The sequence below is a fragment of the Lampetra fluviatilis genome, chromosome 67, assembly GCF_964198595.1.
Source record: "Lampetra fluviatilis chromosome 67, kcLamFluv1.1, whole genome shotgun sequence".
Taxonomy (NCBI): domain Eukaryota; kingdom Metazoa; phylum Chordata; class Hyperoartia; order Petromyzontiformes; family Petromyzontidae; genus Lampetra; species Lampetra fluviatilis.
In genome coordinates this window covers 4,477,184-4,501,075 of record NC_136341.1, presented here as the reverse complement: position 1 = coordinate 4,501,075, position 23,892 = coordinate 4,477,184, and the positions used below count along the sequence as shown (strand labels likewise).

Genomic DNA, 23,892 nt, shown 5'->3' with positions numbered 1-23,892 from the left:
CTCCATAGAGCCCAATGTGTTAGCTTTCTGACCTATCCCCTATTAACGACGAACCATTGTAGGTACAGTAAATATCAATGCATCGATTAACCACGTTCATGATAATATCACGTGTTTATCACGTTGTTAGTGCCATTATCTATTACTATCCATTGTTTAAATATTATCAAGTAAGTTTCTTTATTGGGTGAAAAAGGGGGGGTTATCCTTTGATGCCATCGGAACGAATTAAACCTTTGCCCCGTGCACTTTCCCCCTCCTCGCTTAACGACCAAATAACTTGACGACCAGTTTCGTGGAACCAATTAGCGTCGTTAAGAGGAGGAGGAGGCTCCTCTTATTTTTTGGCCTTATCCTATCAATTCGCTGAGCGATCATTTGCGGTGGCCAGCTCGCTTCCGAACAAAACGAGCTGTTGTGTTGGGGTGTCTTACATCTGGTAAAATACCCCCCCAATTTTTTTTTTCACAGTTTAGTTTGCAATCATCCGGAATCGGAAACCCCTCCTCCAACTCCTCACCGATTTCGGAAGCCAAGCCACGTTGAGAGGAGGCAAGGGGCAGGTTCCCGGCCCCCCCATGTGGCACTGAGCTCTGGGTAACAGCAGAGGGCAGTGCAGCGTCACGCAACGCATTGCCTCGCACGGCTCTCTGTGGGGCAGGCTGCCAGGCGGTGATTGGTCCGTGGTGCTGAGTGGTGATTGGTCCGTGGTGCTGGGTGGTGATTGGTCCGTGGTGCTGACTGGTGATTGGTTGGGCTGGCAGGGGGTGATAGGGCCAGATGGTGATTGGTTGGTGGAGCTGGCAGGCGGTCGTAAGGCTGGATGGCGATTGGTCGGTGGAGCTGGATGGTGATTGGTTGAGCTAGCCGGCGGTGGGACTGGCTGGTGATAGGTCAGTGGAGCTGGACGGTGATTGGTCGCTGACGTGCTGCAAGGCGGTGCAGCTGCCTCGTGATTGGTCGGGCCGGCTGGAGGTAGAGCCGGTAGAGAGGTTGCCCTGAAGCTGGCTGGCATCGCACCGTGGTAGTGGTGGTGGTAGCGGTGGTGGCGGCGGTGGTGGCGGCGGTGGTGGAGGCGGTGGTGGCGGTGGTGGAGGTGGTGGAGGTGGTGGTGGAGGTGATGGTGGTGGCGGCGGTGGCGGCGGTGGCGGCGGTGGTGGAGGTGGTGGTGGTGGAGGTGGTGGTAGTGGTGGGGGTGGTGGCGGTGGTGGCGGTGGTGGCGGTGGTGGCGGCGGTGGCGGCGGTTGCGGCGGTGGCAGTGGTGGCGGCGGTGGTGGCGGTGGTGGTGGCGGTGGTGGCGGTGGTGGCGGTGGTGGCAGTGGTGGTGGTGGTGGAGGTGGTGGAAGTGGTGGCGGTGGTGGTGGCGGGGGCGGCCACCACTAGACGTATCCCCGGCGCACGTTCTTCATCTGGCTCTCGGAGTCGGGCCAGCGCACCGGCTGATTGCCGCCCCCGTATGACGACATCCCCACGTCCTCCTCAATGTCCGGCATTTGGGACGACGAGAAACTGAAGTGGCGGCCCCGGCTGCGCGCGGACACACACAGCGGACAGGGCGACCCGTGTAGCCACCCAATTAACCCAGTTACCTAGTTACCTAACTACCCAGCCACTCAACCACCCAGAAACAAAACCATCCAGCCACCCACCAAGTTACCCAGTCACCCAGTTACCCAGCCACGCAGCCACCCAACTACCCAGCCACTCAACCACCCAGCAACCAAACGACCCAGCCACTCATGGACAGTGTTGAGTCTATGGTGCAGTGTTGAGTCTATGGTGCAGTATTATTGAGTCTATGGGCAGTGTTGAGTCTATGGGCAGTGTTGAGTCTATGGTGCAGTGTTGATTCTTTGGGCAGTGTTGAGTCTATGGGCAGTGTTGAGTCTATGGGGTAGTGTTGAGTCTATGGGCAGTGCTGAGTCTATGGTGCAGTGTTGATTCTATAGGCAGTGTTGAGTCTATGGGCAGTGTTGAGTCTATGGGCAGTGTTGAGTCTGTGGTGCAGTGCTGAGTCTGTGGTGCAGTGTTGAGTCTGTGGTGCAGTGTTGAGTCTGTGGTGCAGTGTTGAGTCTACGGGCAGTGTTGAGTCTATGGGTAGTGTTGAGTCTATGCTGCAGTGTTGAGTCTATGGTGCAGTGTTGAGTCTGTGGTGCAGTGTTGAGTCTATGGGCAGTGTTTAGTCTATGGTGCAGTGTTGAGTCTATGCTGCAGTGTTGAGTCTATGGTGCAGTGTTGAGTCTGTGGTGCAGTGTTGAGTCTATGGGCAGTGTTGAGTCTATGGGCAGTGTTGAGTCTGTGGTGCAGTGTTGAGTCTGTGGTGCAGTGTTGAGTCTATGGGCAGTGTTGAGTCTATGCTGCAGTGTTGAGTCTATGGTGCAGTGTTGAGTCTATGCTGCAGTGTTGAGTCTATGCTGCAGTGTTGAGTCTATGGTGCAGTGTTGAGTCTATGGTGCAGTGTTGAGTATAAGAATAGACTTTACCCTTTCTGGCAATCAAACAGGAGGTGTTAAGCTGTTCAAACACCAAATAGATACGCCTATTGCAAGGCATCACGCCTGTGTTCACCACACATACTTGTGGCAAACCATGCAAACAAACATGCTCTTATAATAATAATAATGGTGTATGCAATTGGCTTCTCACTCATCATCATCATCATCACTGTGGCTAGGAGATGTGGACTACCTCGCCTGGTGTGCAGGAAGTCGTGGGTACGATATCGACCCTTACACCTGCTGCTGTAGATTTGGAGTCTGCGTGTCTCTTCTCTCATCATCGTCATCACGGTGGCTAGGAGATGTTGACTACCTCGCCTGGTGTGCAGGGAGTCGTGGGTACGATCCCGACCCTGACGCCTGCTGCTGTAGATTTGGAGTCTGGGTCTGGCTATCGCCTGATGAAGCTGGTTGTAATTACTGGCGAAACATCGTCCTCAGATTGTAAATGCCGTGGCTTGGCCCTCCAACACACAACCGTTGTGGTGCTGTACTAGTGTAGTGACGTAAATGGAGTCACTAGGGCGTTCAGTGCCAGCTACTGCCACGAGAGTGGGAACTGCGCGTCTTGAGTCTCCCTCTGGCACCAGCGTGGGTAGGGCATTGGGAGCGGGCGCTAGGGGGCATCGTTCTGGTGACCGTCACAGCGAGGGCAAGTGAGCACGTGACAGTCTGGGTGAACCTGAGAGGGCACGTGACCGGGATAGGGTATCGACGGGGCCCAAAGTGGGGGGGGGTGGCTTGACGGACACGTGATGAGTGGCCGAGAACCTTCTGGTGAAATCCAGAAGGGGGCGTGGCCGAGGGCGGAGCGAGGTCACCGTTTGTCACTCATTTCGGGTAGGGTACGGGTAGGGAACGGCTACCCGGCTACCCGTACCCGGCCGGGTACGGGTACGGGTAGCCGTTTGCGACCCTGGTGCGGCCGGGTACGGGTAGGCCGTGAGTCACTGGTGAGTCACCGTTTGTCACTCATTTCCCAACGTCTTGTCTCTTCTCACAATTCAAGTTCCTAGAATCAACCCACCTGCGCCTGCAACATGGCTTCATCCCAGAGGTCGCAACCGGGTACCCGATACCCGTACCCTACCCGATACCCGGCCGGGTAGGGGTAGCCGGGTACGGGTACCCGTTTGCGACCCTGGTGCGGCCGGGTACGGGTACGGGTAAGGAATCAAAACCTGTTTGCGACCTCTAGAAGTTGCCGGACTGTGGGAGGGCCGCGGCGCTGAGTCTCACCTGGCCGCCCGGAGTCGCTCGCCCTGCGGGTTCTGTCGCAGCGACGACGGCCTCCTGCGGTCCATGCTGCCGGCCTCCATCGTCTGCACGGTCGCCATGGGGACCAGCCCTCCATAGTTGTACTGCCTGTGGAGAGGAGTGTGCACGTGGAGGAGAGAGGGAGGAGAGAGGAGAGGGAGGAGAGAGATGGGAGAGAGGGGGGGGAGGAGAGAGTAAGACTCTACTCCTTTTTTTTTACGATCAGTGGAAACAAGAAGATGCTCGGTGATGTCGGTTTGCTTCGTTCATCATTTCGTACAAATTTTTTTCAACTTTGCTTTATGTAAACTCCCACCTCTCGCTCACTCTCTCGCTCGCTCTCTCGCTCTCTCTCTCTCACTCGCTCTCTCTCTCGCTCGCTCTCTCGCTCGCTCTCACGCTCGCTCTCTCGCTCACTCTCAGTCACTCACTCGCTCACTCTCTCGCTCACTTTCTCGCTCACTCTCTCGGTCACTCTCTCGCTCGCTTTCTCACTCGCTCTCTCACTCGCTCTCTCACTCGCTCTCTCTCTCGCTCTCTCTCTCGCTCGCTCGCTCTCTCTCTCGCTCTCTCTCGTTCTGCACGCAACCCTTCTCGCAGTCCGACGGCCTCCGACGGGTAGCTCATATCAGCATGCAGAGCTCCCCGTCATCCAGCCCGACGTATAACCGCATCGGCTACCTCGGCCGGAGCATCGCCCACGGCACCGTCACCACCAATGCCTCCCTGGCGCGCTTCACCGACACGTCCCCAGAGTGCCGGTTCTGCGGTAAAGTGGAGACGGTGGCGCGCCGATACGTGGAGTGCAAGAGCCTGGACTTGTTGTTCAAGATCCTGAGAAACATCCTCCTAAGGTTCAGCCTCCACTTCTCCCCGACGGTCCTCATCTTTGGATACCCGAGGGGCGACGGACCCCAACATCTACAAGGGCTGGTCAACGTGCTCGTCGGCTACGCCAAGATCGCCGTACACAGGGCGAGGAAGGTGGCCCTGGAGGGGAAACGTCCGGCCAGCAGCCTGGGCATCTTCCGCGCTCTGCTCGGAGCCAGGGTGTGGCTGGAGTTCCGCCATGCGGCGCGGCTGACCCACACCGTGCCGGCCTTCAAGGAGCAGTGGGCGATGGAGGAGGCCGTGTGCTCGGTGGCAGATGACGGGGAGCTCTGCGTGCTGATATGAGCTACCCGTCGGAGGGCGTGGGACTGCGAGAAGGGCTGCGTGCAGATGCAGCACTTGTCGTGAAAAAAAAAATAGAAAGTAATATTACAAAACAAGACCCTGCGGGGTATATGGAGGTGCGGGGTATATCTGAAATTAGTTTTACACAAAACGTTATTGTTGCGGGTTATAATGCGTGAAAATACGGCAATGCTTCCGAGTGTTAGTGAGGAACGGTGGTCACCACCTTATGGAGAGTGTCCGTGATAATGTTTCGTAATCTAGTATATAATAAAATCGCAAATCTGTCTGTCTGTCTGTGTGTGTGTCTGTCTGTCTGTGTGTCGCCGGACCATACGCAGTTTCATTGGACGAAATGTGAGGGATTTGCGAGACACGATTGGTCCGTTTGGTTTTCCACGGCGGTTGCCCCTGGCAACGGGTAGCGACGCATTCGCTGCGGGGTGGACGCCATTTTTAATTCCCGTTAAAAATATGCGCACGCATTAACACGCGACTCTGAGGTAAATTCATCAAAGTTTCACTTCCTCTTCACTCCCCCCCCCCACCCCAATGTGTGCAATTACTATTATAGGGTCGGTAGATAATAAAATTATAGCGATTAGACAGTATTATTGTAGCGCGGGGGAGGGGGGGGGGGTAACGGCCCCAGTACCCAGCCTCAGCCGGGTGGGCAATTTAGGCGAGGCCGGAGGCTCTGCACGGTACTAGGCCTCGACACCCCACCACACTATAGGCCGTACATATTACTGCACAGCGGCCGAGGAGATCGTGGCTGGGGGGGGGGGGGGCAGGGGTAGCAGCCCATCTGTGTATATATGTAAGGTTGTTAAGAAATATATTTTTCACCCGGGCAACGCCGGGTACTTCTGCTAGTCTAGTATATAATTACAATAACCCCCCCCCCCCCCCTCAAATCTTTGCACCTGATGAGTTAATTAGTTAATGATGACGTCACCCTGCTGCTGCTGCTCTATATAAGAACGGGAGACACAGCAGAGCCTCACCATTCTGGCGAATTGCCCGATGATGCTGGATGCAATTACCAGCGAAACGTCGTGCTACTCAAATAGTAAATGTTGTGGTTTCACGCTTCAACACACCGGTGGGCTAAAGCAGTGAACTATTTGGTCTTTTGTCAACGTGACACTTTTTTACTGATTGGCCGTGTCGGGTGGTAGAGGGTTACGACACATTTATAAATAACGCGATCTAAACCCAACAAACGTTGATTATAAACCCAAAAACGTTGATTATGATTAATAAACAGTGTTGCCTCCAAGTTGAGTGTGCGCCTCGACCGAACCCATTACACATGTGTACACACCGTAGTACCGTACGTAGCCAAGAATGCTGATCCGCTCGACAGAAACTCCCCAACTCACTGCTGCTGCTGCTGCTGCAACTGCTGCTGCTGCAACTGCTGCTGCTGCAACTGCTGCTGCTGCAACTGCTGCTGCTGCTGTAGCTGCAGCTCCCAGTTCCCTTGCAGCTGGTGCCCTCCTCCTCCTCCTGCCAGCATCGGCAAGCTCCCACCGCCACCGCCGCCGCCACCGCCGCCCATCAACGGCAACGCCGGACCGCCCATCGTCGGCGCGGCCATGCCACCCGCTCCTCCGCCTCCAACTCCTCTCGCCGACACGTCCGTCGTCCCGGCGCCGGCGGCAAACGTGGCAACGCCGGCGCTCGGCGGCGCGCCGGAGCCGGCGAGCGGCACCGTTACGGTGGAGGCCGCGCCGCCGGCGGCGACGGCGGCGGTGGTCGGTAGAGGCCCCACGGCCAAATATTTCTCCAAGCTGCGGACGTGCGAGGAGCGGGCGACAACGGGGGGGAAAGTCAAGCCACGTCACGCGGCGTCACGTGACGTCGCGTGACGTCAAGCTACGTCACGCGGCGTCACGTGACGTCACTGGACGTCACATGACGTTACTGGAAGGTCACATGACGTCACTGGACGTCAAGTGACGTCGCGCGACGTCACTGGAAGTACAGTGACATCGCCGGACGTCACTGGACGTCACATGACATCACTGGAAGGTCACATGACGTCACTGGACGTCAAATGACGTCACTCGACGTCGCTCGACGGAGGGGTATTACTATGGAGGGCCCCCAAGGTCGAGATGACCCCACGGCGGAGGAGAACCCATGGATGGAGGAGGTCCCCACGGTGGAGGAGAACCCCACTGATGGAGGAGCGCCCCACGGTGGAGGAGCGCCACACGGTGGAGGAGAAACCCATGGATGGAGGAAAACCCCACGGATGGAGGAGAACCCCATGGATGGAGGAGCGCCCCACGGTGGAGGAGCGCCCCACGATGGAGGAAAACCCCACAGATGGAGGAAAACCCCACGGATGGAGGAGAACCCCACGATGGATGAAAACCCCACAGATGGAGGAAAACCCCACGGATGGAGGAAAACCCCATGGATGGAGGAAAACCCCATGGATGGAGGAGAACCCCACGGATGGAGGAGAACCCCACGGATGGAGGAGAACCCCACGATGGAGGAAAACCCCACAGATGGAGGAGAACCCCACGGATGGAGGAGAACCCCATGGATGGAGGAAAACCCCATAGATGGAGGAGAACCCCACGGATGGAGGAAAACCCCATGGATGGAGGAGAACCCCACGATGGAGGAAAACCCCACAGATGGAGGAGAACCCCACGAATGGAGGAGAACCCCATGGATGGAGGAAAACCCCATGGATGGAGGAGAACCCCACGGATGGAGGAAAACCCCATGGATGGAGGAGAACCCCATGGATGGAGGAGAACCCCACGGATGGAGGAGAACCCCACGGATGGAGGAGAACCCCACGGATGGAGGAAAACCCCACGGATGGAGGAGAACCCCACGGATAGAGGAGAACCCCATGGATGGAGGAGAACCCCACGGATGGAGGAGAACCCCACGGATGGAGGAAAACCCCACGGATGGAGGAGAACCCCACGGATGGAGGAGAACCCCACGGATGGAGGAAAACCCCACGGATGGTGGAGAACCCCACGGATGGAGGAGAACCCCACGGATGGAGGAAAACCCCATGGATGGAGTAGAACCCCACGGATGGAGGAGAACCCCACGGATGGAGGAGAACCCCACGGATGGAGGAAAACCCCATGGATTGAGGAGAACCCCACGGATGGAGGAGAACCCCATGGATGGAGGAGAACCCCACGGATGGAGGAAAACCCCATGGATGGAGGAGAACCCCATGGATGGAGGAGAACCCCACGGATGGAGGAGAACCCCACGGATGGAGGAGAACCCCACGGATGGAGGAGAACCCCACGGATGGAGGAGAACCCCATGGATGGAGGAGAACCCCACGGATGGAGGAGAACCCCACGGATGGAGGAAAACCCCACGGATGGAGGAGAACCCCATGGATGGAGGAGAACCCCATGGATGGAGGAGAACCCCATGGATGGAGGAGAACCCCACGGATGGAGGAAAACCCCACGGATGGAGGAGAACCCCACGGATGGAGGAGAACCCCATGGATGGAGGAGAACCCCATGGATGGAGGAGAACCCCATGGATGGAGGAGAACCCCACGGATGGAGGAGAACCCCATGGATGGAGGAGAACCCCACGGATGGAGGAAAACCCCACGGATGGAGGAGAACCCCATGGATGGAGGAAAACCCCACGGATGGAGGAGAACCCCACGGATGGAGGAGAACCCCATGGATGGAGGAAAACCCCATGGATGGAGGAGAACCCCATGGATGGAGGAGAACCCCACGGATGGAGGAGAACCCCATGGATGGAGGAGAACCCCACAGATGGAGGAGAACCCCATGGATGGAGGAGAACCCCACGGATGGAGGAGAACCCCATGGATGGAGGAGAACCCCACGGATGGAGGAGAACCCCACGGATGGAGGAGCGCCCCACGCTGGAGGAGCGCCCCACGGATGGAGGAAGACCCCACTGATGGAGGAGCGCCCCACGATGGAGGAGGACCCCACAGTGGAGGAGGACCCCACGGTGGAGGAGAACCCCACAATTGGAGGAGCGCCCCACGGTGGAGGAGCGCCCCACGGATGGAGGAGCGCCCCACGCTGGAGGAGCGCCCCACGGATGGAGGAAGACCCCACTGATGGAGGAGCGCCCCACGATGGAGGAGGACCCCACAGTGGAGGAGGACCCCACGGTGGAGGAGAACCCCACAATTGGAGGAGCGCCCCACGGTGGAGGAGCGCCCCACGGATGGAGGAAAACCCCACGATGGAGGAGGTCCCCACGGCGGAGAAGGACTCCACAGATGGAAGAAAATCCCACAGATGGAAGAAGACCCCACAGATGGAAGAAAACCCCATGGATTGAGGAGGTCCCCACGGTGGAGGAGGTCCCCACGGTGGAGGAGGACTCACCCGGCCGCGGCGGAGCGAGCGTTGGTGAAGCACACGGTGCACAGGATGAGGCCCCCCGACACGCAGAGCGCCGAGCCCGCCCAGCCCACGTACAGCGCCTCGCCCAGCTCGTACCTACAAAGACAAAGGTCCCCCGCGTAGCCTCAAGCAGTGAACGGGGCAAGTGCTTGCTTCCTAGCGAGTGGCAGTTACCTACGTACAACCGTGATACACGCGGAGATACACACGTGAGTAGCACCTATGAAGGTAGACACAGAGAAAGATCCCCCGTGTAGCCTCAACAGACTGTAGGGGCAAGTACTGTTAGTAGCGAGTAGCAGCACCTATGAAGGTAGACACAGACAAAGATCCCCCGTGTAGCCTGAACAGACTGTAGGGGCAAGTGCTCTTCGTAGCAAGTAGCAGCACCTATGAAGACCGGCAAGGCACACGAGGGGGTGGGCCCGACCACCTTTGTCTACCCCAAGTAGCGATGTTAACACATCGCACCAGGTACTCATTCGAGGCCGAGTCGACCTAGGGGAGGCCCAGGACCGGCTCAGGTAATAGACACTGGTGGTGTTGGTGGTCGTGAGCGGGAATCGAGGTCGGGTCGCCGGGTTCGTAGCGCAGCGTAGCGCTAATCGTTGCACCACTCATCACCACACACACCGATACTCACAGACACACAATGATCGGGGTTACTTGAGTGACGTTGACAATGGGTGAGGTTGACAATGGGTGAGGTTGACAATGGGTGAGGTTGACAATGGGTGAGGTTGACAATGGTTGAGGTTGACAATGGGTGAGGTTGTTGAGCGAGTGAAGTTGACAATGGGTGATGTTGACAATGGGTGAGGTTGACAATGGGTGAGGTTGACAATGAGTGAGGTTGACAACGAGCGAGGTTGACACGAGTGAGGTGGACAACGAGCGAGGTTGACACGAGTGAGGTGGACAACGAGCGATGTTGTCGAGTGGGCTGACTATGCGGCGCCGTTGATCGCGACGTTTGACGCTGCGCAACGCCGTGCGGCACTGGACCAGGCCCCACCGCCACTACACCACCCCCCCCAAGACCCCCCCCAAGACCCCCCCCCCCCAAGACCCCCCCCCCCACCAAGACCCCCCCCCCCCCACCAAGATCCCCCCCCCCAAGACCCCCCCCCCAAGACCCCCCCCCCCCCAAGACCCCCCCCCAAGACCCCCCCCCCCCAAGACCCCCCCCCCCCACCAAGACCCCCCCCCCCCACCAAGACCCCCCCCACCAAGACCCCCCCCCAAGACCCCCCCCCCACCGCGTCACGACTCGGACCCTCACTTGGTGCCCGGGAAGAGCGGGTCAAAGAACTCGTTGACGACCTGCGTGGCGTACCACGAGATGGCGATCAGCTCGGACAGCCCTGGCACACACACACACGCAGGGTGGCACACACACACACAGGGTGACACACACACACACAGGGTGACACACACACACAGGGTGGCACACACACACACGCAGGGTGGCACACACACGCAGGGTGGCACACACACACACGCAGGGTGGCACACACACACGCAGGGTGGCACACACACACACACGCAGGGTGGCACACACACACACACACGCAGGGTGGCACACACACACACACGCAGGGTGGCACACACACACACACACAGGGTGGCACACACACACGCACACAGGGTGGCACACACACACACACACACGCAGGGTGGCACACACACACACAGGGTGGCACACACACACACAGGGTGTCACACACACACACAGGGTGGCACGCACACACAGGGTGGCACACACACACAGGGTCTCAGGGTGGAGCTCCGACCGAGACTCGGAGCCACCGGGTCTCAGGGTGGAGCTCCGATTGAGACTCTGAGAGAGCGCCGATTGAGACTCGGAGCCACCGGGCCTCAGGGTGGAGCTCCGATTGAGACTCGGAGGCACCGGGTCTCAAGGTGGAGCTCCGAATGAGGCTCCGATTGAGACTCTGAGAGAGCTCCGATTTTAGACTCGGAGCCACCGAGTCTCAGGGTCGGAGCTCCGATTGAGACTCAAAAGCCACCGGGTCGCAGCGTCGGAGCAGTGTGCGAGCCACCTTCCATGATGTAGATGACCCCCGCGGCGAAAGTGATGCGTCCCTTTGTGGCGACGTCGACGGCCAGCAGCGAGGTGCACTGCATGCCCAGGAAGGCGAGGAGGCTCGCGAAGAAGCCCAGGATGATGGCCGTGATGACGAGGGCCCGACACGCCTGGATGAAGCCTGCGGGGTAGTGGCCGTGGGGGGTGAGAGGGGTGGTGAGGGGGGTATCGTGCTAGCAACTCACTCACCCACACGACTAGCGACTCACTCACCTATAGAACTAGCGACTCGCTCACCCACACGACTAGCGACTCACTCACCTATAGAACTAGCAACTCACTCACCCACACGACTAGCGACTCACCTATAGAACTAGCGACTCACTCACACACACAACTAGCGACTCACCTATAGAACTAGCAACTCACTCACCCACACGACTAGCGACTCGCTCACCTATAGAACTAGCGACTCACTCACACACACAACTAGCGACTCACTCACCCACACGACTAGCGACTCACCTATAGAACTAGCGACTCGCTCACCCACACAACTAGCGACTCACTCACCCACACGACTAGCGACTCACCTATAGAACTAGCGACTCACTCACACACACAACTAGCGACTCACTCACCTATAGAACTAGCGACTCACTCACCCACACGACTAGCGACTCACTCACCTATAGAACTAGCCACTCACTCACCCACACAACTAGCGACTCACTCACCTATAGAACTAGCGACTCACTCACACACACAACTAGCGACTCACCTATAGAACTAGCAACTCACTCACCCACACGTCTAGCGACTCGCTCACCTATAGAACTAGCGACTCGCTCACACACACAACTAGCGACTCACTCACCCACACGACTAGCGACTCACCTATAGAACTAGCGACTCGCTCACCCACACAACTAGCGACTCACTCACCCACACGACTAGCGACTCACCTATAGAACTAGCGACTCACTCACCCACACGACTAGCGACTCACTCACCTATAGAACTAGCGACTCACTCACCCACACAACTAGCGACTCACCCACACGACTAGCGACTCGCTCACCTATAGAACTAGCAACTCACTCACCCACACGACTAGCGACTCGCTCACCTATAGAACTAGCGACTCACTCACCCACACAACTAGCGACTCACTCACCCACACAACTAGCGACTCACCTATAGAACTAGCAACTCACTCACCTATAGAACTAGCGACTCACTCACCCACACAGCTAGCGACTCACTCACCCACACAACTAGCGACTCACTCACCTATAGAACTAGCGACTCACTCACACACACAACTAGCGACTCACTCACCTATAGAACTAGCGACTCACTCACACACACAGCTAGCGACTCACTCACCTATAGAACTAGCGACTCACCCACACACACAACTAGCGACTCACTCACCCACACAGCTAGCGACTCACTCACACACACAACTAGCGACTCACTCACCCACACGACTAGCGACTCACTCACCCACACAACTAGCGACTCACTCACCTATAGAACTAGCGACTCACTCACCCACACAGCTAGCGACTCACTCACCTATAGAACTAGCGACTCACCCACACACACAACTAGCGACTCACTCACCCACACAACTAGCGACTCGCTCACCCACACAACTAGCGACTCACTCACCTATAGAACTAGCGACTCACTCACCCACACAACTAGCGACTCACTCACCTATAGAACTAGCGACTCACTCACCCACACAACTAGCGACTCACTCACCTATAGAACTAGCGACTCACTCACACACACAACTAGCGACTCACTCACCTATAGAACTAGCGACTCACTCACACACACAACTAGCGACTCACTCACCTATAGAACTAGCGACTCGCTCACCTATAGAACTAGCGACTCACTCACCTATAGAACTAGCGACTCACTCACCCACAAAACTAGCGACTCACTCACCTATAGAACTAGCGACTCGCTCACCTATAGAACTAGTGACCCGCTCACCCACACAGCTAGCGACTCACTCACCTATAGAACTAGCGACTCACCCACCCACACAACTAGCGACTCACTCACCTATAGAACTAGCGACTCGCTCACCTATAGAACTAGTGACCCGCTCACCCACACAGCTAGCGACTCACTCACCTATAGAACTAGCGACTCACCCACCCACACAACTAGCGACTCACTCACCCACACAACTAGCGACTCGCTCACCTATAGAACTAGCGACTCACTCACCCACACAACTAGCGACTCGCTCACCTATAGAACTAGCGACTCGCTCACCTATAGAACTAGCGACTCGCTCACCCACACAACTAGCGACTCACTCACCTATAGAACTAGCGACTCACTCACCCACACGACTAGCGACTCAGTCACCCACACAACTAGCGACTCGCTCACCTATAGAACTAGCGACTCGCTCACCTATAGAACTAGCGACTCACTCACCCACACGACTAGCGACTCACTCACCTATAGAACTAGCGACTCACCCACCCACACAACTAGCGACTCACTCACCCACACAACTCGCGACTCGCTCACCTATAGAACTAGCGACTCACTCACCCACACAACTAGCGACTCGCTCACCTATAGAACTAGCGACTCGCTCACCTATAGAACTAGCGACTCGCTCACCCACACAACTAGCGACTCACTCACCTATAGAACTAGCGACTCACTCACCCACACGACTAGCGACTCACTCACCCACACAACTAGCGACTCGCTCACCTATAGAACTAGCGACTCGCTCACCTATAGAACTAGCGACTCACTCACCCACACGACTAGCGACTCACTCACCTATAGAACTAGCGACTCACTCACCCACACAACTAGCGACTCACTCACCTATAGAACTCAACTCGCTCCGAGCTGACGAACGTTGTCTTAGGATCGTCAACATCGTCAGTGTTTGTTCGTATCGAAAACAAAATCGTCAACATCGTAGCGGTGGTGGTAGTGGTGGTGGTAGTAGTGGTGGTGGTAGTGGTGGTGGTAGTGGTGGTGGTAGTAGTGGTGCTGGTGGTGGTGGTGGTTGTGGTGGTGGTGGTAGTGGTGGTAGTAGTGGCTGTGGTGGTGGTAGTGGTAGTAGTTGTGGTAGTTGTGGTGGTGGTTGTGGTGCTGGTGGTGGTGCTGGTGGTAGTGGTGGTGGTGCTGGTGGTGGTGGTAATAGAGGTGGTAGTGCTGTTGGTGCTGGTGGTGGTGGTTGTTGTGGTAGTGGTGGTAGTAGTGGTGGTGGTAGTGGTGGTGGTAGTAGAGGTGGTAGTGGTGGTAGTGGTTGTGGTGGTGGTAGTGGTGGTAGTAGTGGTGGTGGTAGTTGTGGTAGTGGTGGTAGTGGTGGTGGTAGTTGTGGTACTTGTGGTAGTAGTGGTGGTGGTAGTAGAGGTGGTAGTGGTGGTGGTGCTTGTGGAAGTAGTGGTGGTGGTAGTGGTGGTGGTGGTAGTTGTGGTGGTGGTAGTAGAGGTGGTAGTGGTGGTGGTGCTTGTGGTAGACGTGGTGGTGGTAGTGGTGGTAGTAATGGTGGTGGTGGTAGTTGTGGTGGTGGTAGTGGTGGTGGTGCTTGTGGCAGTAGTGGTGGTGGTAATGGTGGTAGTAATAGTGGTGGTGGTAGTGGTGGTGGTGGTAGTAGTGGTGGTAGTGGTGGTGGTAGTGCTGGTGGGGGTGCTCGTAGATGTGGTGGTGGTGGTGGTAGTGCTGGTGGTAGTAGAGGTGGTAGTGGTTGTGGTAGTAGTAGTGGTGTTAGTGGTGGTAGTAGTGGTGGTGCTGGTTGTAGTGGTTGTGGTGGTGGTAGTGGTGGTAGTGGTGGTAGTAATGGTGGCGGTGGCAGTGGTGGTGTTGGTGGCAGTGGTGGCGCTGGTGGTAGTGGTGGTAGTAGTGGTGTTAGTGGTGCTAGTTGTGGTGGTGGTAGTGGTGCTGGTGCTTGTGGCAGTAGTGGTGGTGGTAGCGGTGGTAGTAATGGTGGCGGTGGTAGTGGTGGTGGTGGTGGTGGTAGTGGTGGTGGTAGTGGTGCTTGTGGCAGTAGTGGTGGTGGTAGTGGTGGTAGTAATGGTGGTGGTGGTAGTTGTGGTGGTGGTAGTGGTGGTGGTCCTTGTGGCAGTAGTGGTGGTGGTAGTGGTGGTAGTAATGGTGGTGGTGGCAGTGGTGGTGGTGGTAGTGGTGGTAGTGGTAGTAGTGGTGGTGGCGGTGGTAGTGGTAGTGCTGGTGGTAGTGGTTGTGGTGGTGCTAATGGTGGTAGTAATGGTGGCGGTGGTAGTGGTAGTGGTAGTGCTGGTGGTAGTGCTTGTGGCAGTGGTGGTAGTGGTGGTAGTAATGGTGGCGGTGGTAGTGGTAGTGCTGGTGGTAGTGGTTGTGGCAGTGGTGGTAGTGCTGGTGGTAGTGGTTGTGCTGGTGCTAGTAGTGCTGGTAGTGCTGTTAGTAGTGGTAGTTGTACTGCTGCTGCTGCTGCTGTTGGTGTTAGAGGATTTCCGCCTGACCCGGCAGGTTGAGCAATGAGTCGAAGTCCCTGCAGTTGGAGACGCCCATCGAGTCGGTTCCACACGAGGTCCACAGGTTCTCGTAGACTGTGTTGGCCGTCACCACGCTGCCCGCAACCGTCGACGTCTTCCAGAAGTCGTTGGTAATCGTGGTGCCGATGCACGCCCAGCCGCTGATGGCGATCAGCGTACCGGCGAGGTCTCTCTGCATGGCGGTGGTGGTGATGGTGGCGATGGTGGTGGTGGTGATGATAGTGGTGATGATAGTGGGAGTGGTTATGATGGTGGTGGTGGTGGTGACAGCGTTGATGGTGTTGGTGACGGTGGTGGCGGTGGTGGTGATGGTGAGGGTGGTGGTGACAGTGGTGATGGTGGTGGTGATGATGATGATGGTGACAGCGATGGTGGTAGTGGTGGTGGTGGTGGTGATGATGGTGGTGGTGATGGTAACAGCGGTGATGGTGGTGATGATGATGTTGAGAGTGGTGATGGTGCAGGTGATGGTGCAGGTGATGATGATGATGAGGGTGGTGATGGTGGTGGTGCAGGTGATGATGATGGTGGTGGTGGTGACAGTGGTGATGATGATGATGATGGTGGTAGTGGTGATGGTGGTTGTGGTGACGGTGGTGATGATGATGTTGAGGGTGGTGATGGTGGTGATGATGATGGTGGTGACAGTGGTGATGGTTACAGTGGTGATGATGGTGATGATGGTGCTGGAGACAGTGGTGATGGTGGGGTTAGAATATGTCCCCGTGTCTCCCCGTGTCTCCGCGTGTCTCCCCGTGTCTCCCCGTGTCTCCGCGTGTCTCCTTGGAGTGTCCGCCCCGTGTCTCTGCGTGTCTCCGCGTGTCTCCTTGGAGTGTCTGCCCCGTGATGGTGGTGACGCGTGGGGGCCCACGTGGCTTCCCCACGACCCCACGTGGCCCCTCACGACCCCACGTGGTCCCCCATGGCCCCACGTGGTTCCCCCATGGCCCCCATCACTCCGTGCCGTTCTGCGCCGTGGAGCGCGGCGTCAGCTGTGAAGGTTGCGCGCTGAAGGACATCAACAACATCACCAAAACCATCACCGACATCATCACCAACATCACCAACATCATCACCAACATCATCACCAACATCACCACCAACATCATCAACTACATCATCAACTACAGCACCACCAACATCATCAGCAACATCATCACCAACAACACCACCAACATTATCACCAACATCACCAACATCACCACCAACATGATCACCAACATCAACATCACCACCAACATCACGAACTACATCACCACCACATCACCACCAACATCACCAACATCATCACCAACATCATCACCAACATCACCACCAACATCACCAACATCATCACCAACATCACCACCAACATCACCACCTTCATCACCAACATCACCACCAACATCATCACCAACATCATCACCAACGTCACCACCAACATCATCACCAACATTATCAACATTATCACCAACATCACCACCTTCATCACCAACATCACCACCAACATCATCACCAACATCATCACCAACTACATCACCAACTACATCACCACCAACATCACCACCAACATCACCACCAACATCATGATGGTGGTGGTGGTTGTAGGTGGTGGTTGATGATGGTGATGGTGGTTGTAGGTGGTGGTGGATGATGATGATGATGGTGATTGTAGGTGGTGGTGGATGATGGTGATGGTGATGGTGGTTGTAGGTGTTGGTTGATGATGGTGGTGGTGGTTGATGATGATGATGATGGTGGTTGTAGGTGGTTGTTGATGATGGTGATGGTGGTTGTAAGTGGTGGTGGTTGATGGTGATGATGGTGGTTGTAGGTGGTGGTTGATGATGGTGATGGTGGTTGTAAGTGGTGGTGGTTGATGGTGATGATGGTGGTTGTAGGTGGTGGTTGATGATGGTGGTTGTAAGTGGTGGTGGTTGATGGTGATGATGGTGGTTGTAGGTGGTGGTTGATGGTGGTGATGGTGGTTGTAGGTGGTGGTGGTTGATGATGGTGGTGTCTGCACGTGACGGTATCTGACGATGGTTCGGTGCAGCCGGCGGCGATGTTTGTTGACAAGGCACCTCGCCAACTCCCCCTCGCCGTTCGACACCACCAGCCGTGAGCGTGCAGTCGGCCTCGAGTAGTGGGTCGATAAAATCAATACCACTTTGTGGCCTGAAGATGAACAACAGCAGTGGGTGGGGGGGGGGAGTAGTGGGTCGATAAAATCAGTACCACTTTGTGGCCTGAAGAATAACAACAGCAGTGGATGGGGGGGGGGAGTAGTGGGTCGATAAAATCAGTACCACTTTGTGGCCTGAAGAATAACAACAGCAGTGGATGGGGGGGGGGGGAGTAGTGGGTCGATAAAATCAGTACCACTTTGTAGCCTGAAGATTAACAACAGCAGTGGGGGGGGAGTAGTGGGTCGATAAAATCAGTACCACTTTGTGGCCTGAAGATGAACAACAGCAGTGGATGGGGAGGAGTAGTGGGTCGATAAAATCAGTACCACTTTGTAGCCTGAAGATTAACAACAGCAGTGGGGGGGGAGTAGTGGGTCGATAAAATCAGTACCACTTTGTGGCCTGAAGATGAGCAACAGCAGTGGAGGGGGGGGGGGTAGTGGGTCGATAAAATCAGTACCACTTTGTCGCCTGAAGAATAACAACAGCAGTGGATGGGGAGGAGTAGTGGGTCGATAAAATCAGTACCACTTTGTGGCCTGAAGATGAACAACAGCAGTGGAGGGGGGGGGTAGTGGGTCGATAAAATCAGTACCACTTTGTAGCCTGAAGATTAACGACAGCAGTGGGTGGGGGGGGGGGAGTAGTGGGTCGATAAAATCAGTACCACTTTGTAGCCTGAAGATTAACAACAGCAGTGGGGGGGGAGTAGTGGGTCGATAAAATCAGTACCACTTTGTAGCCTGAAGATGAACAACAGCAGTGGGGGGGGAGTAGTGGGTCGATAAAATCAGTACCACTTTGTAGCCTGAAGATGAACAACAGCAGTGGGGGGGGAGTAGTGGGTCGATAAAATCAGTACCACTTTGTAGCCTGAAGATTAACAACAGCAGTGGGGGGGGAGTAGTGGGTCGATAAAATCAGTACCACTTTGTGGCCTGAAGATGAACAACAGCAGTGGAGGGGGGGGGGGGGTAGTGGGTCGATAAAATCAGTACCACTTTGTAGCCTGAAGATTAACAACAGCAGTGGGATTGTCCTGTGGATGCTGCCGTAATGCCTCTTGCCCGTGCCCGCCACGGGAACGTGGAATTTCCACCGCTGCCTCTGCATTGGCTGACATGCCTTGTGTGGTCGTGGGCATGCGCGTGGCCTCATCAGCGGTGTCAAGATCGGCCTCTGTGGAGGAGGAGGAGGCTCGTGAAGGATGCTGCTACTGCTGCTACTGGGCAGCTGGAGGCAGTCGCCCTCCAGCAACAAGAGAGGGCGGAGGAGCGACGCTCACAACAACGAGTGGAGCGTCGGGTGGATAAAACGCAGCGAGTTGGCACAGTAGGGGGGGGGGGTACAGCTGGTGGTGCCACCTACTGATAGTGATCTCAGTCGGTCAACCCCATGGCACCTCCTGGGTCTGTCCCGTGACCTCCTGCACCTAGCCTGGCACAGCAGTCAACCCACGGCACCTCCTGGGTCTGTCCCGTGACCTCCTGCACCTAGCCTGGCACAGCAGTCAACCCATGGCACCTGCTGGGTCTGTCCCGTGACCTCCTGCACCCAGCTTGGCACAGCACTCAACCCAAGGCACTTGAGTCTGTCCCGTGACCTCCTGCACCTAGCCTGGCACAGCAGTCAACCCACGGCACCTCCTGGGTCTGTCCCGTGACCTCCTGCACCTAGCCTGGCACAGCAGTCAACCCACGGCACCTGCTGGGTCTGTCCCGTGACCTCCTGCACCTAGCCTGGCACAGGCGCCGTGGTGACCTCACCGCCGCTGAGGGCGGTGAGGTCATCACGGTACCGATTGTTTGTTGTGATGGTGGTGGTGGTGTTGTAATGATTTATACTCCATAATCCTTTACTGCCAATTTGGAAAGCTTTTGCAAACATTCTTGGGCTGCCTTTAAGTTTATAGCCGCTCACCAACCCAACCTCGTCACCTTGCCAGCATGTGATGATCTGGTCCAAAGGTAAGGCATGACCTGAGCCAAATGGATGATACCAATCGTAGGAGCCGAGTACGGGGGGTGGGATGAGTGAGAGAGGAGATCAGAGACATTTCACTCCCCCTCCACACCCCCTTTTCGCAGCGTTTGGTTTCGTCCAAAGGCAATGCATGAGGATGCCAAATGGGCGATACCAATTGTCGGAGCTGGAGTACAGGGGGTGGGATGGGTGCGAGGGGGAATCTAAGACCCCCCCCTCGCTTTTCGCAGCGTTTGGTTTCGTCCGAAGGCAATGCATGAGGATGCCAAATGGACGATACCAATTGGAAGAGCTGGAGTACGAGGGGGGGGGGGTGGGATGGGTGCGAAGGGGAATTTGAACCTCCCCCCCTCCCTTTTCGCAGCGTTTGGTTTCGTCCAAAGGTAACGCATGAGGATGCCAAATGGACGATACCAATCGTAGGAGCTGGAGTACGGGGGGTGGGATGGGTGCGAAGGGGAATCTGAGACCCCCCCTCCCCACCCCCTTGTCGCAGCGTTTGGTTTCGTCCAAAGGTATCTGCATGAGGATGCCAAATGGGCGATACCAACTCTGCGAGCCGGGGTACGAGGGGGGAATCTGAAACACTTCACCCCCTATGACCCCCTTTTCGCAGCATTTGGTTTTGTCCAAAGCTGATGCACGACTACGTCAAATGGGCCATACCAACTATGAGAGCCGGGATTGAGGTGGTGGAGTATCGTACATACTGCCCCCTCCCTTCTCTTCTTAGCATGTGGTTTGGTGCAGAGGTCATGCTGGTGGCAATTGGGCGAAACCATTTGAGAAGGGGGTGAGGTGGGCGAGGGGATAGTGGTATTGGGTAGCCGCGAATTTTACCCCAACCTCTTTGGTCCTTCCAGATTTGAAGCTTTCGTGACTGCAAGGATTCATATTGTTAGGTTTTTTCGGTAAAGTCACGTAGGTAAAAAAATAAAAATTAATAAAAGTACAGCTATCGTGCTGTGACGGTTCCACCTGAAGACGGAAGCTTGTGTTGCCTCCGAAACGTCGTTATTTTTATTTTATTTTTATTTTACTTTTATTAATTTAAATTTATTACCTACGTGACTTTACCGAAAAAACCTAATAATATGAACCCTCGTTCCTTATCATGTGACCTGGTCCAAACGCAATGCACGCCGGTGCCGATTGGGCGATACCATTTGAGAAGGTGTTGAGGGGGGGGGGGATTGGTAATGGGTAGCCGCGAAATTTACCCCCCCCCCTGTTTTTCAGATGAGCGATACCAACTGTGGTAGTGGGGATCTCGATGGGGAGAATCTTAGACGCTGCCCCCCCCCCCCCTCTATTCTCAGCATGTGACCTGGTCCAAGTGTAATGCCCAGCGATGGTAGATGGGCGATACCAACTGTGGGAGGCAGGAAGACGCGGGGGGGGGGGGGGAGTGATGATGAGGTTGTCGTGCTTGAGGAAGTAAAAACGTCAACAATTGCATTTTTTTTCGTGGTCAAAATGTTTTGTAAATAGCGAAGCGTCTCTCAACGACGATGGACTTCAATGCGTCTGTTGCTTAAGAGTCTATGTAAATTGTAAGCTGAGCGCAATACCTGTCAAACCCCTTATCAGTGCCCTACCTTATTACAATTCAGACCTCATTGGTCAGCCCGTGCCAGTTACGAATCTCAACGTTCATCCTACAAAGTCACTATACACTACACTATACACTACACTACACACTACACTATACACTACACTATACACTACACTATACACTACACTATACACTACACTACACACTACACTATACACTACACTATACACTACACTACACACTACACTATACACTACACTATACACTACTATACACTACACTATACACTACACTATACACTATACTACTATACACTATACTACACTACACACTACACTACACTATACACTACACTACACACTACACTATGCACTACACTACACACTACACTATACACTACACTATACACTACACTACACACTACACTATACACTACACTATACACTACTATACACTACACTATACACTACACTATACACTACACTATACACTACTATACACTACACTATACACTACACTATACACTATACTACTATACACTATAATACTATAGACTGTACTATACGACTATACACTACACTATACACTACACTGCTATACACTACACACTACACTACTATACACTACACTACTATACACTATACTACTATACACTATACACTACTATACACTATACACTACTATACACTACACTATACACTACACTACTATACACTACACTATACACTACACTACTATACACTACACTACTATACACTACACTACTATACACTATACACTACACTATACACTACACTACTATACACAACACTATACACTACACTACTATACACTACACTACTATATACTACACTATGCACTACACTGCTATACAATACACTACTATACACTACACTATACACTACTATACACTACACTGCTATACACTACACTACTATACACTACACTATACACTACACTACTATACAATACACTACTATACACTACACTACTATACACTATACACTACTATACACTATACACTACTATACACTACACTATACACTACACTACTATACACTACACTATACACTACACTACTATACACTACACTACTATACACTACACTACTATACACTATACACTACACTATACACTACACTACTATACACAACACTATACACTACACTACTATACACTACACTACTATACACTACACTATACACTACTATACACTACACTGCTATACACTATACTACTATACACTACACTATACACTACACTACTATACACTTACACTACTATACACTATACACTACACTACTATACACTACACTACTATACACTACACTATACACTACACTACTATACACTACACTACTATACACTACACTACTATACACTACACTACTATACACTATACACTACACTACTATACACTACACATCTATACACTACACTACTATACACTACACTATACACTGCACTACTACACACTACACTTCTATACCATACCTATACCATACCCTTATCAGCGCCCTACCTTATCACAGACCAACTCAGACCTCGTTCCTCACCCCGTGTCACTTATAAACCTCAACGTTCACCCAACAAAGTCCCACCACAAGGGAGACACACACAGACACACACACAAGTCGATGTTTTGTGTTGACGAAATGTGCCCCCATTGAAACCGCGTGGGTTGCCAACTCCAAGGACATCGTGCCCGCGTCTGACACCTCGACCCTTCAACGGAGGGCGACGTGCACCTAGTCTGGCACGAGAGCCGTGGTGACGCGCTGCGGCCACCAGCCGTGACGGTTACACTGGTCAACAACAACAACAACAACAAAAATTCTGGCCTGATTTTAAAGGTGCATTGAAAAATTATTATACTCCGATTGATGCTCCTGTAGGGGTCTTACGGAGGAAATATGTGTCGAGCTGATATGTATGGGATCCTACGGGAAACTAGCACAGTGGGCGGGGCTACGTCAGTGCACGGACAGGTGCCCTCTACGACGTCCGCGCTTCGGACGTTACGATCCCCCGGGGCCCCACCCCTCAGGGAGGGGGATGTATAAAAGGGGAATGTATCGGGGGGCTCGGGAGTGTTGGGTTAGCTAAGAAGAGAAGACGGAAGACGTCCTAGATATAGCCCTGGTCTCCCCCTGGTACGCCGTCCTTGTCAGGACCGCGCAGGCTCGAGCCAGTGGCGTGGTGCCAGAGCCAGTGTTGGTCTGGACTCTGAGTACCGGGCCCGACTGACCAGTGTCGGGCCAAGATAG

The 23,892-nt window shown here is 54.6% G+C and overlaps 2 protein-coding genes and 1 long non-coding RNA gene across 3 annotated transcripts in view; all 3 read right to left on the bottom strand.

The window, feature by feature from the left end:
- The window catches only part of LOC144952421 (uncharacterized), a 224,979-nt gene that overhangs the window by 137,508 nt on the left and 63,579 nt on the right, over positions 1-23,892 (bottom strand). The window lies entirely within an intron of this gene.
- Positions 1,321-6,761, bottom strand: LOC144952434 (uncharacterized). The gene is made up of 3 exons (XM_078882833.1): positions 6,317-6,761; positions 3,738-3,863; positions 1,321-1,527 (listed from the first exon to the last, which is right to left on the bottom strand). The coding sequence occupies exons 1-3, from the start codon at positions 6,532-6,534 to the stop codon at positions 1,380-1,382; spliced, it is 492 nt and encodes a 163-aa protein (XP_078738959.1). The 5' UTR covers positions 6,535-6,761; the 3' UTR covers positions 1,321-1,379.
- On the bottom strand, positions 9,316-16,097 carry LOC144952375 (claudin-15-like). Its single transcript, XM_078882765.1, has 4 exons — positions 15,887-16,097; positions 11,401-11,565; positions 10,620-10,701; positions 9,316-9,433 (listed from the first exon to the last, which is right to left on the bottom strand). Exons 1-4 carry the CDS (start codon positions 16,095-16,097, stop codon positions 9,316-9,318), a joined length of 576 nt encoding a protein of 191 aa, XP_078738891.1.

Bases quoted from the DNA above. Each gene is read 5' to 3' on its own strand.
- LOC144952434 (XM_078882833.1), bottom strand. From the start codon at position 6,534: ATGGCCGCGCCGACGATGGGCGGTCCGGCGTTGCCGTTGATGGGCGGC. The intron at 3,864-6,316 runs GTGAGTTGGGGA...TCCTCTCCACAG, and splicing joins TTGCAGCAGCAGCAGCAGCA to GCAGTACAACTATGGAGGGC. The intron at 1,528-3,737 runs GTGAGACTCAGC...GTCCGCGCGCAG, and splicing joins GAGCGACTCCGGGCGGCCAG to CCGGGGCCGCCACTTCAGTT.
- LOC144952375 (XM_078882765.1), bottom strand. From the start codon at position 16,097: ATGCAGAGAGACCTCGCCGGTACGCTGATCGCCATCAGCGGCTGGGCG. The intron at 10,702-11,400 runs GTGGCTCGCACA...TGTGTGTGCCAG, and splicing joins GGTCATCTACATCATGGAAG to GGCTGTCCGAGCTGATCGCC. The intron at 9,434-10,619 runs GTGAGGGTCCGA...TTGTCTTTGTAG, and splicing joins CCGCTCTTCCCGGGCACCAA to GTACGAGCTGGGCGAGGCGC.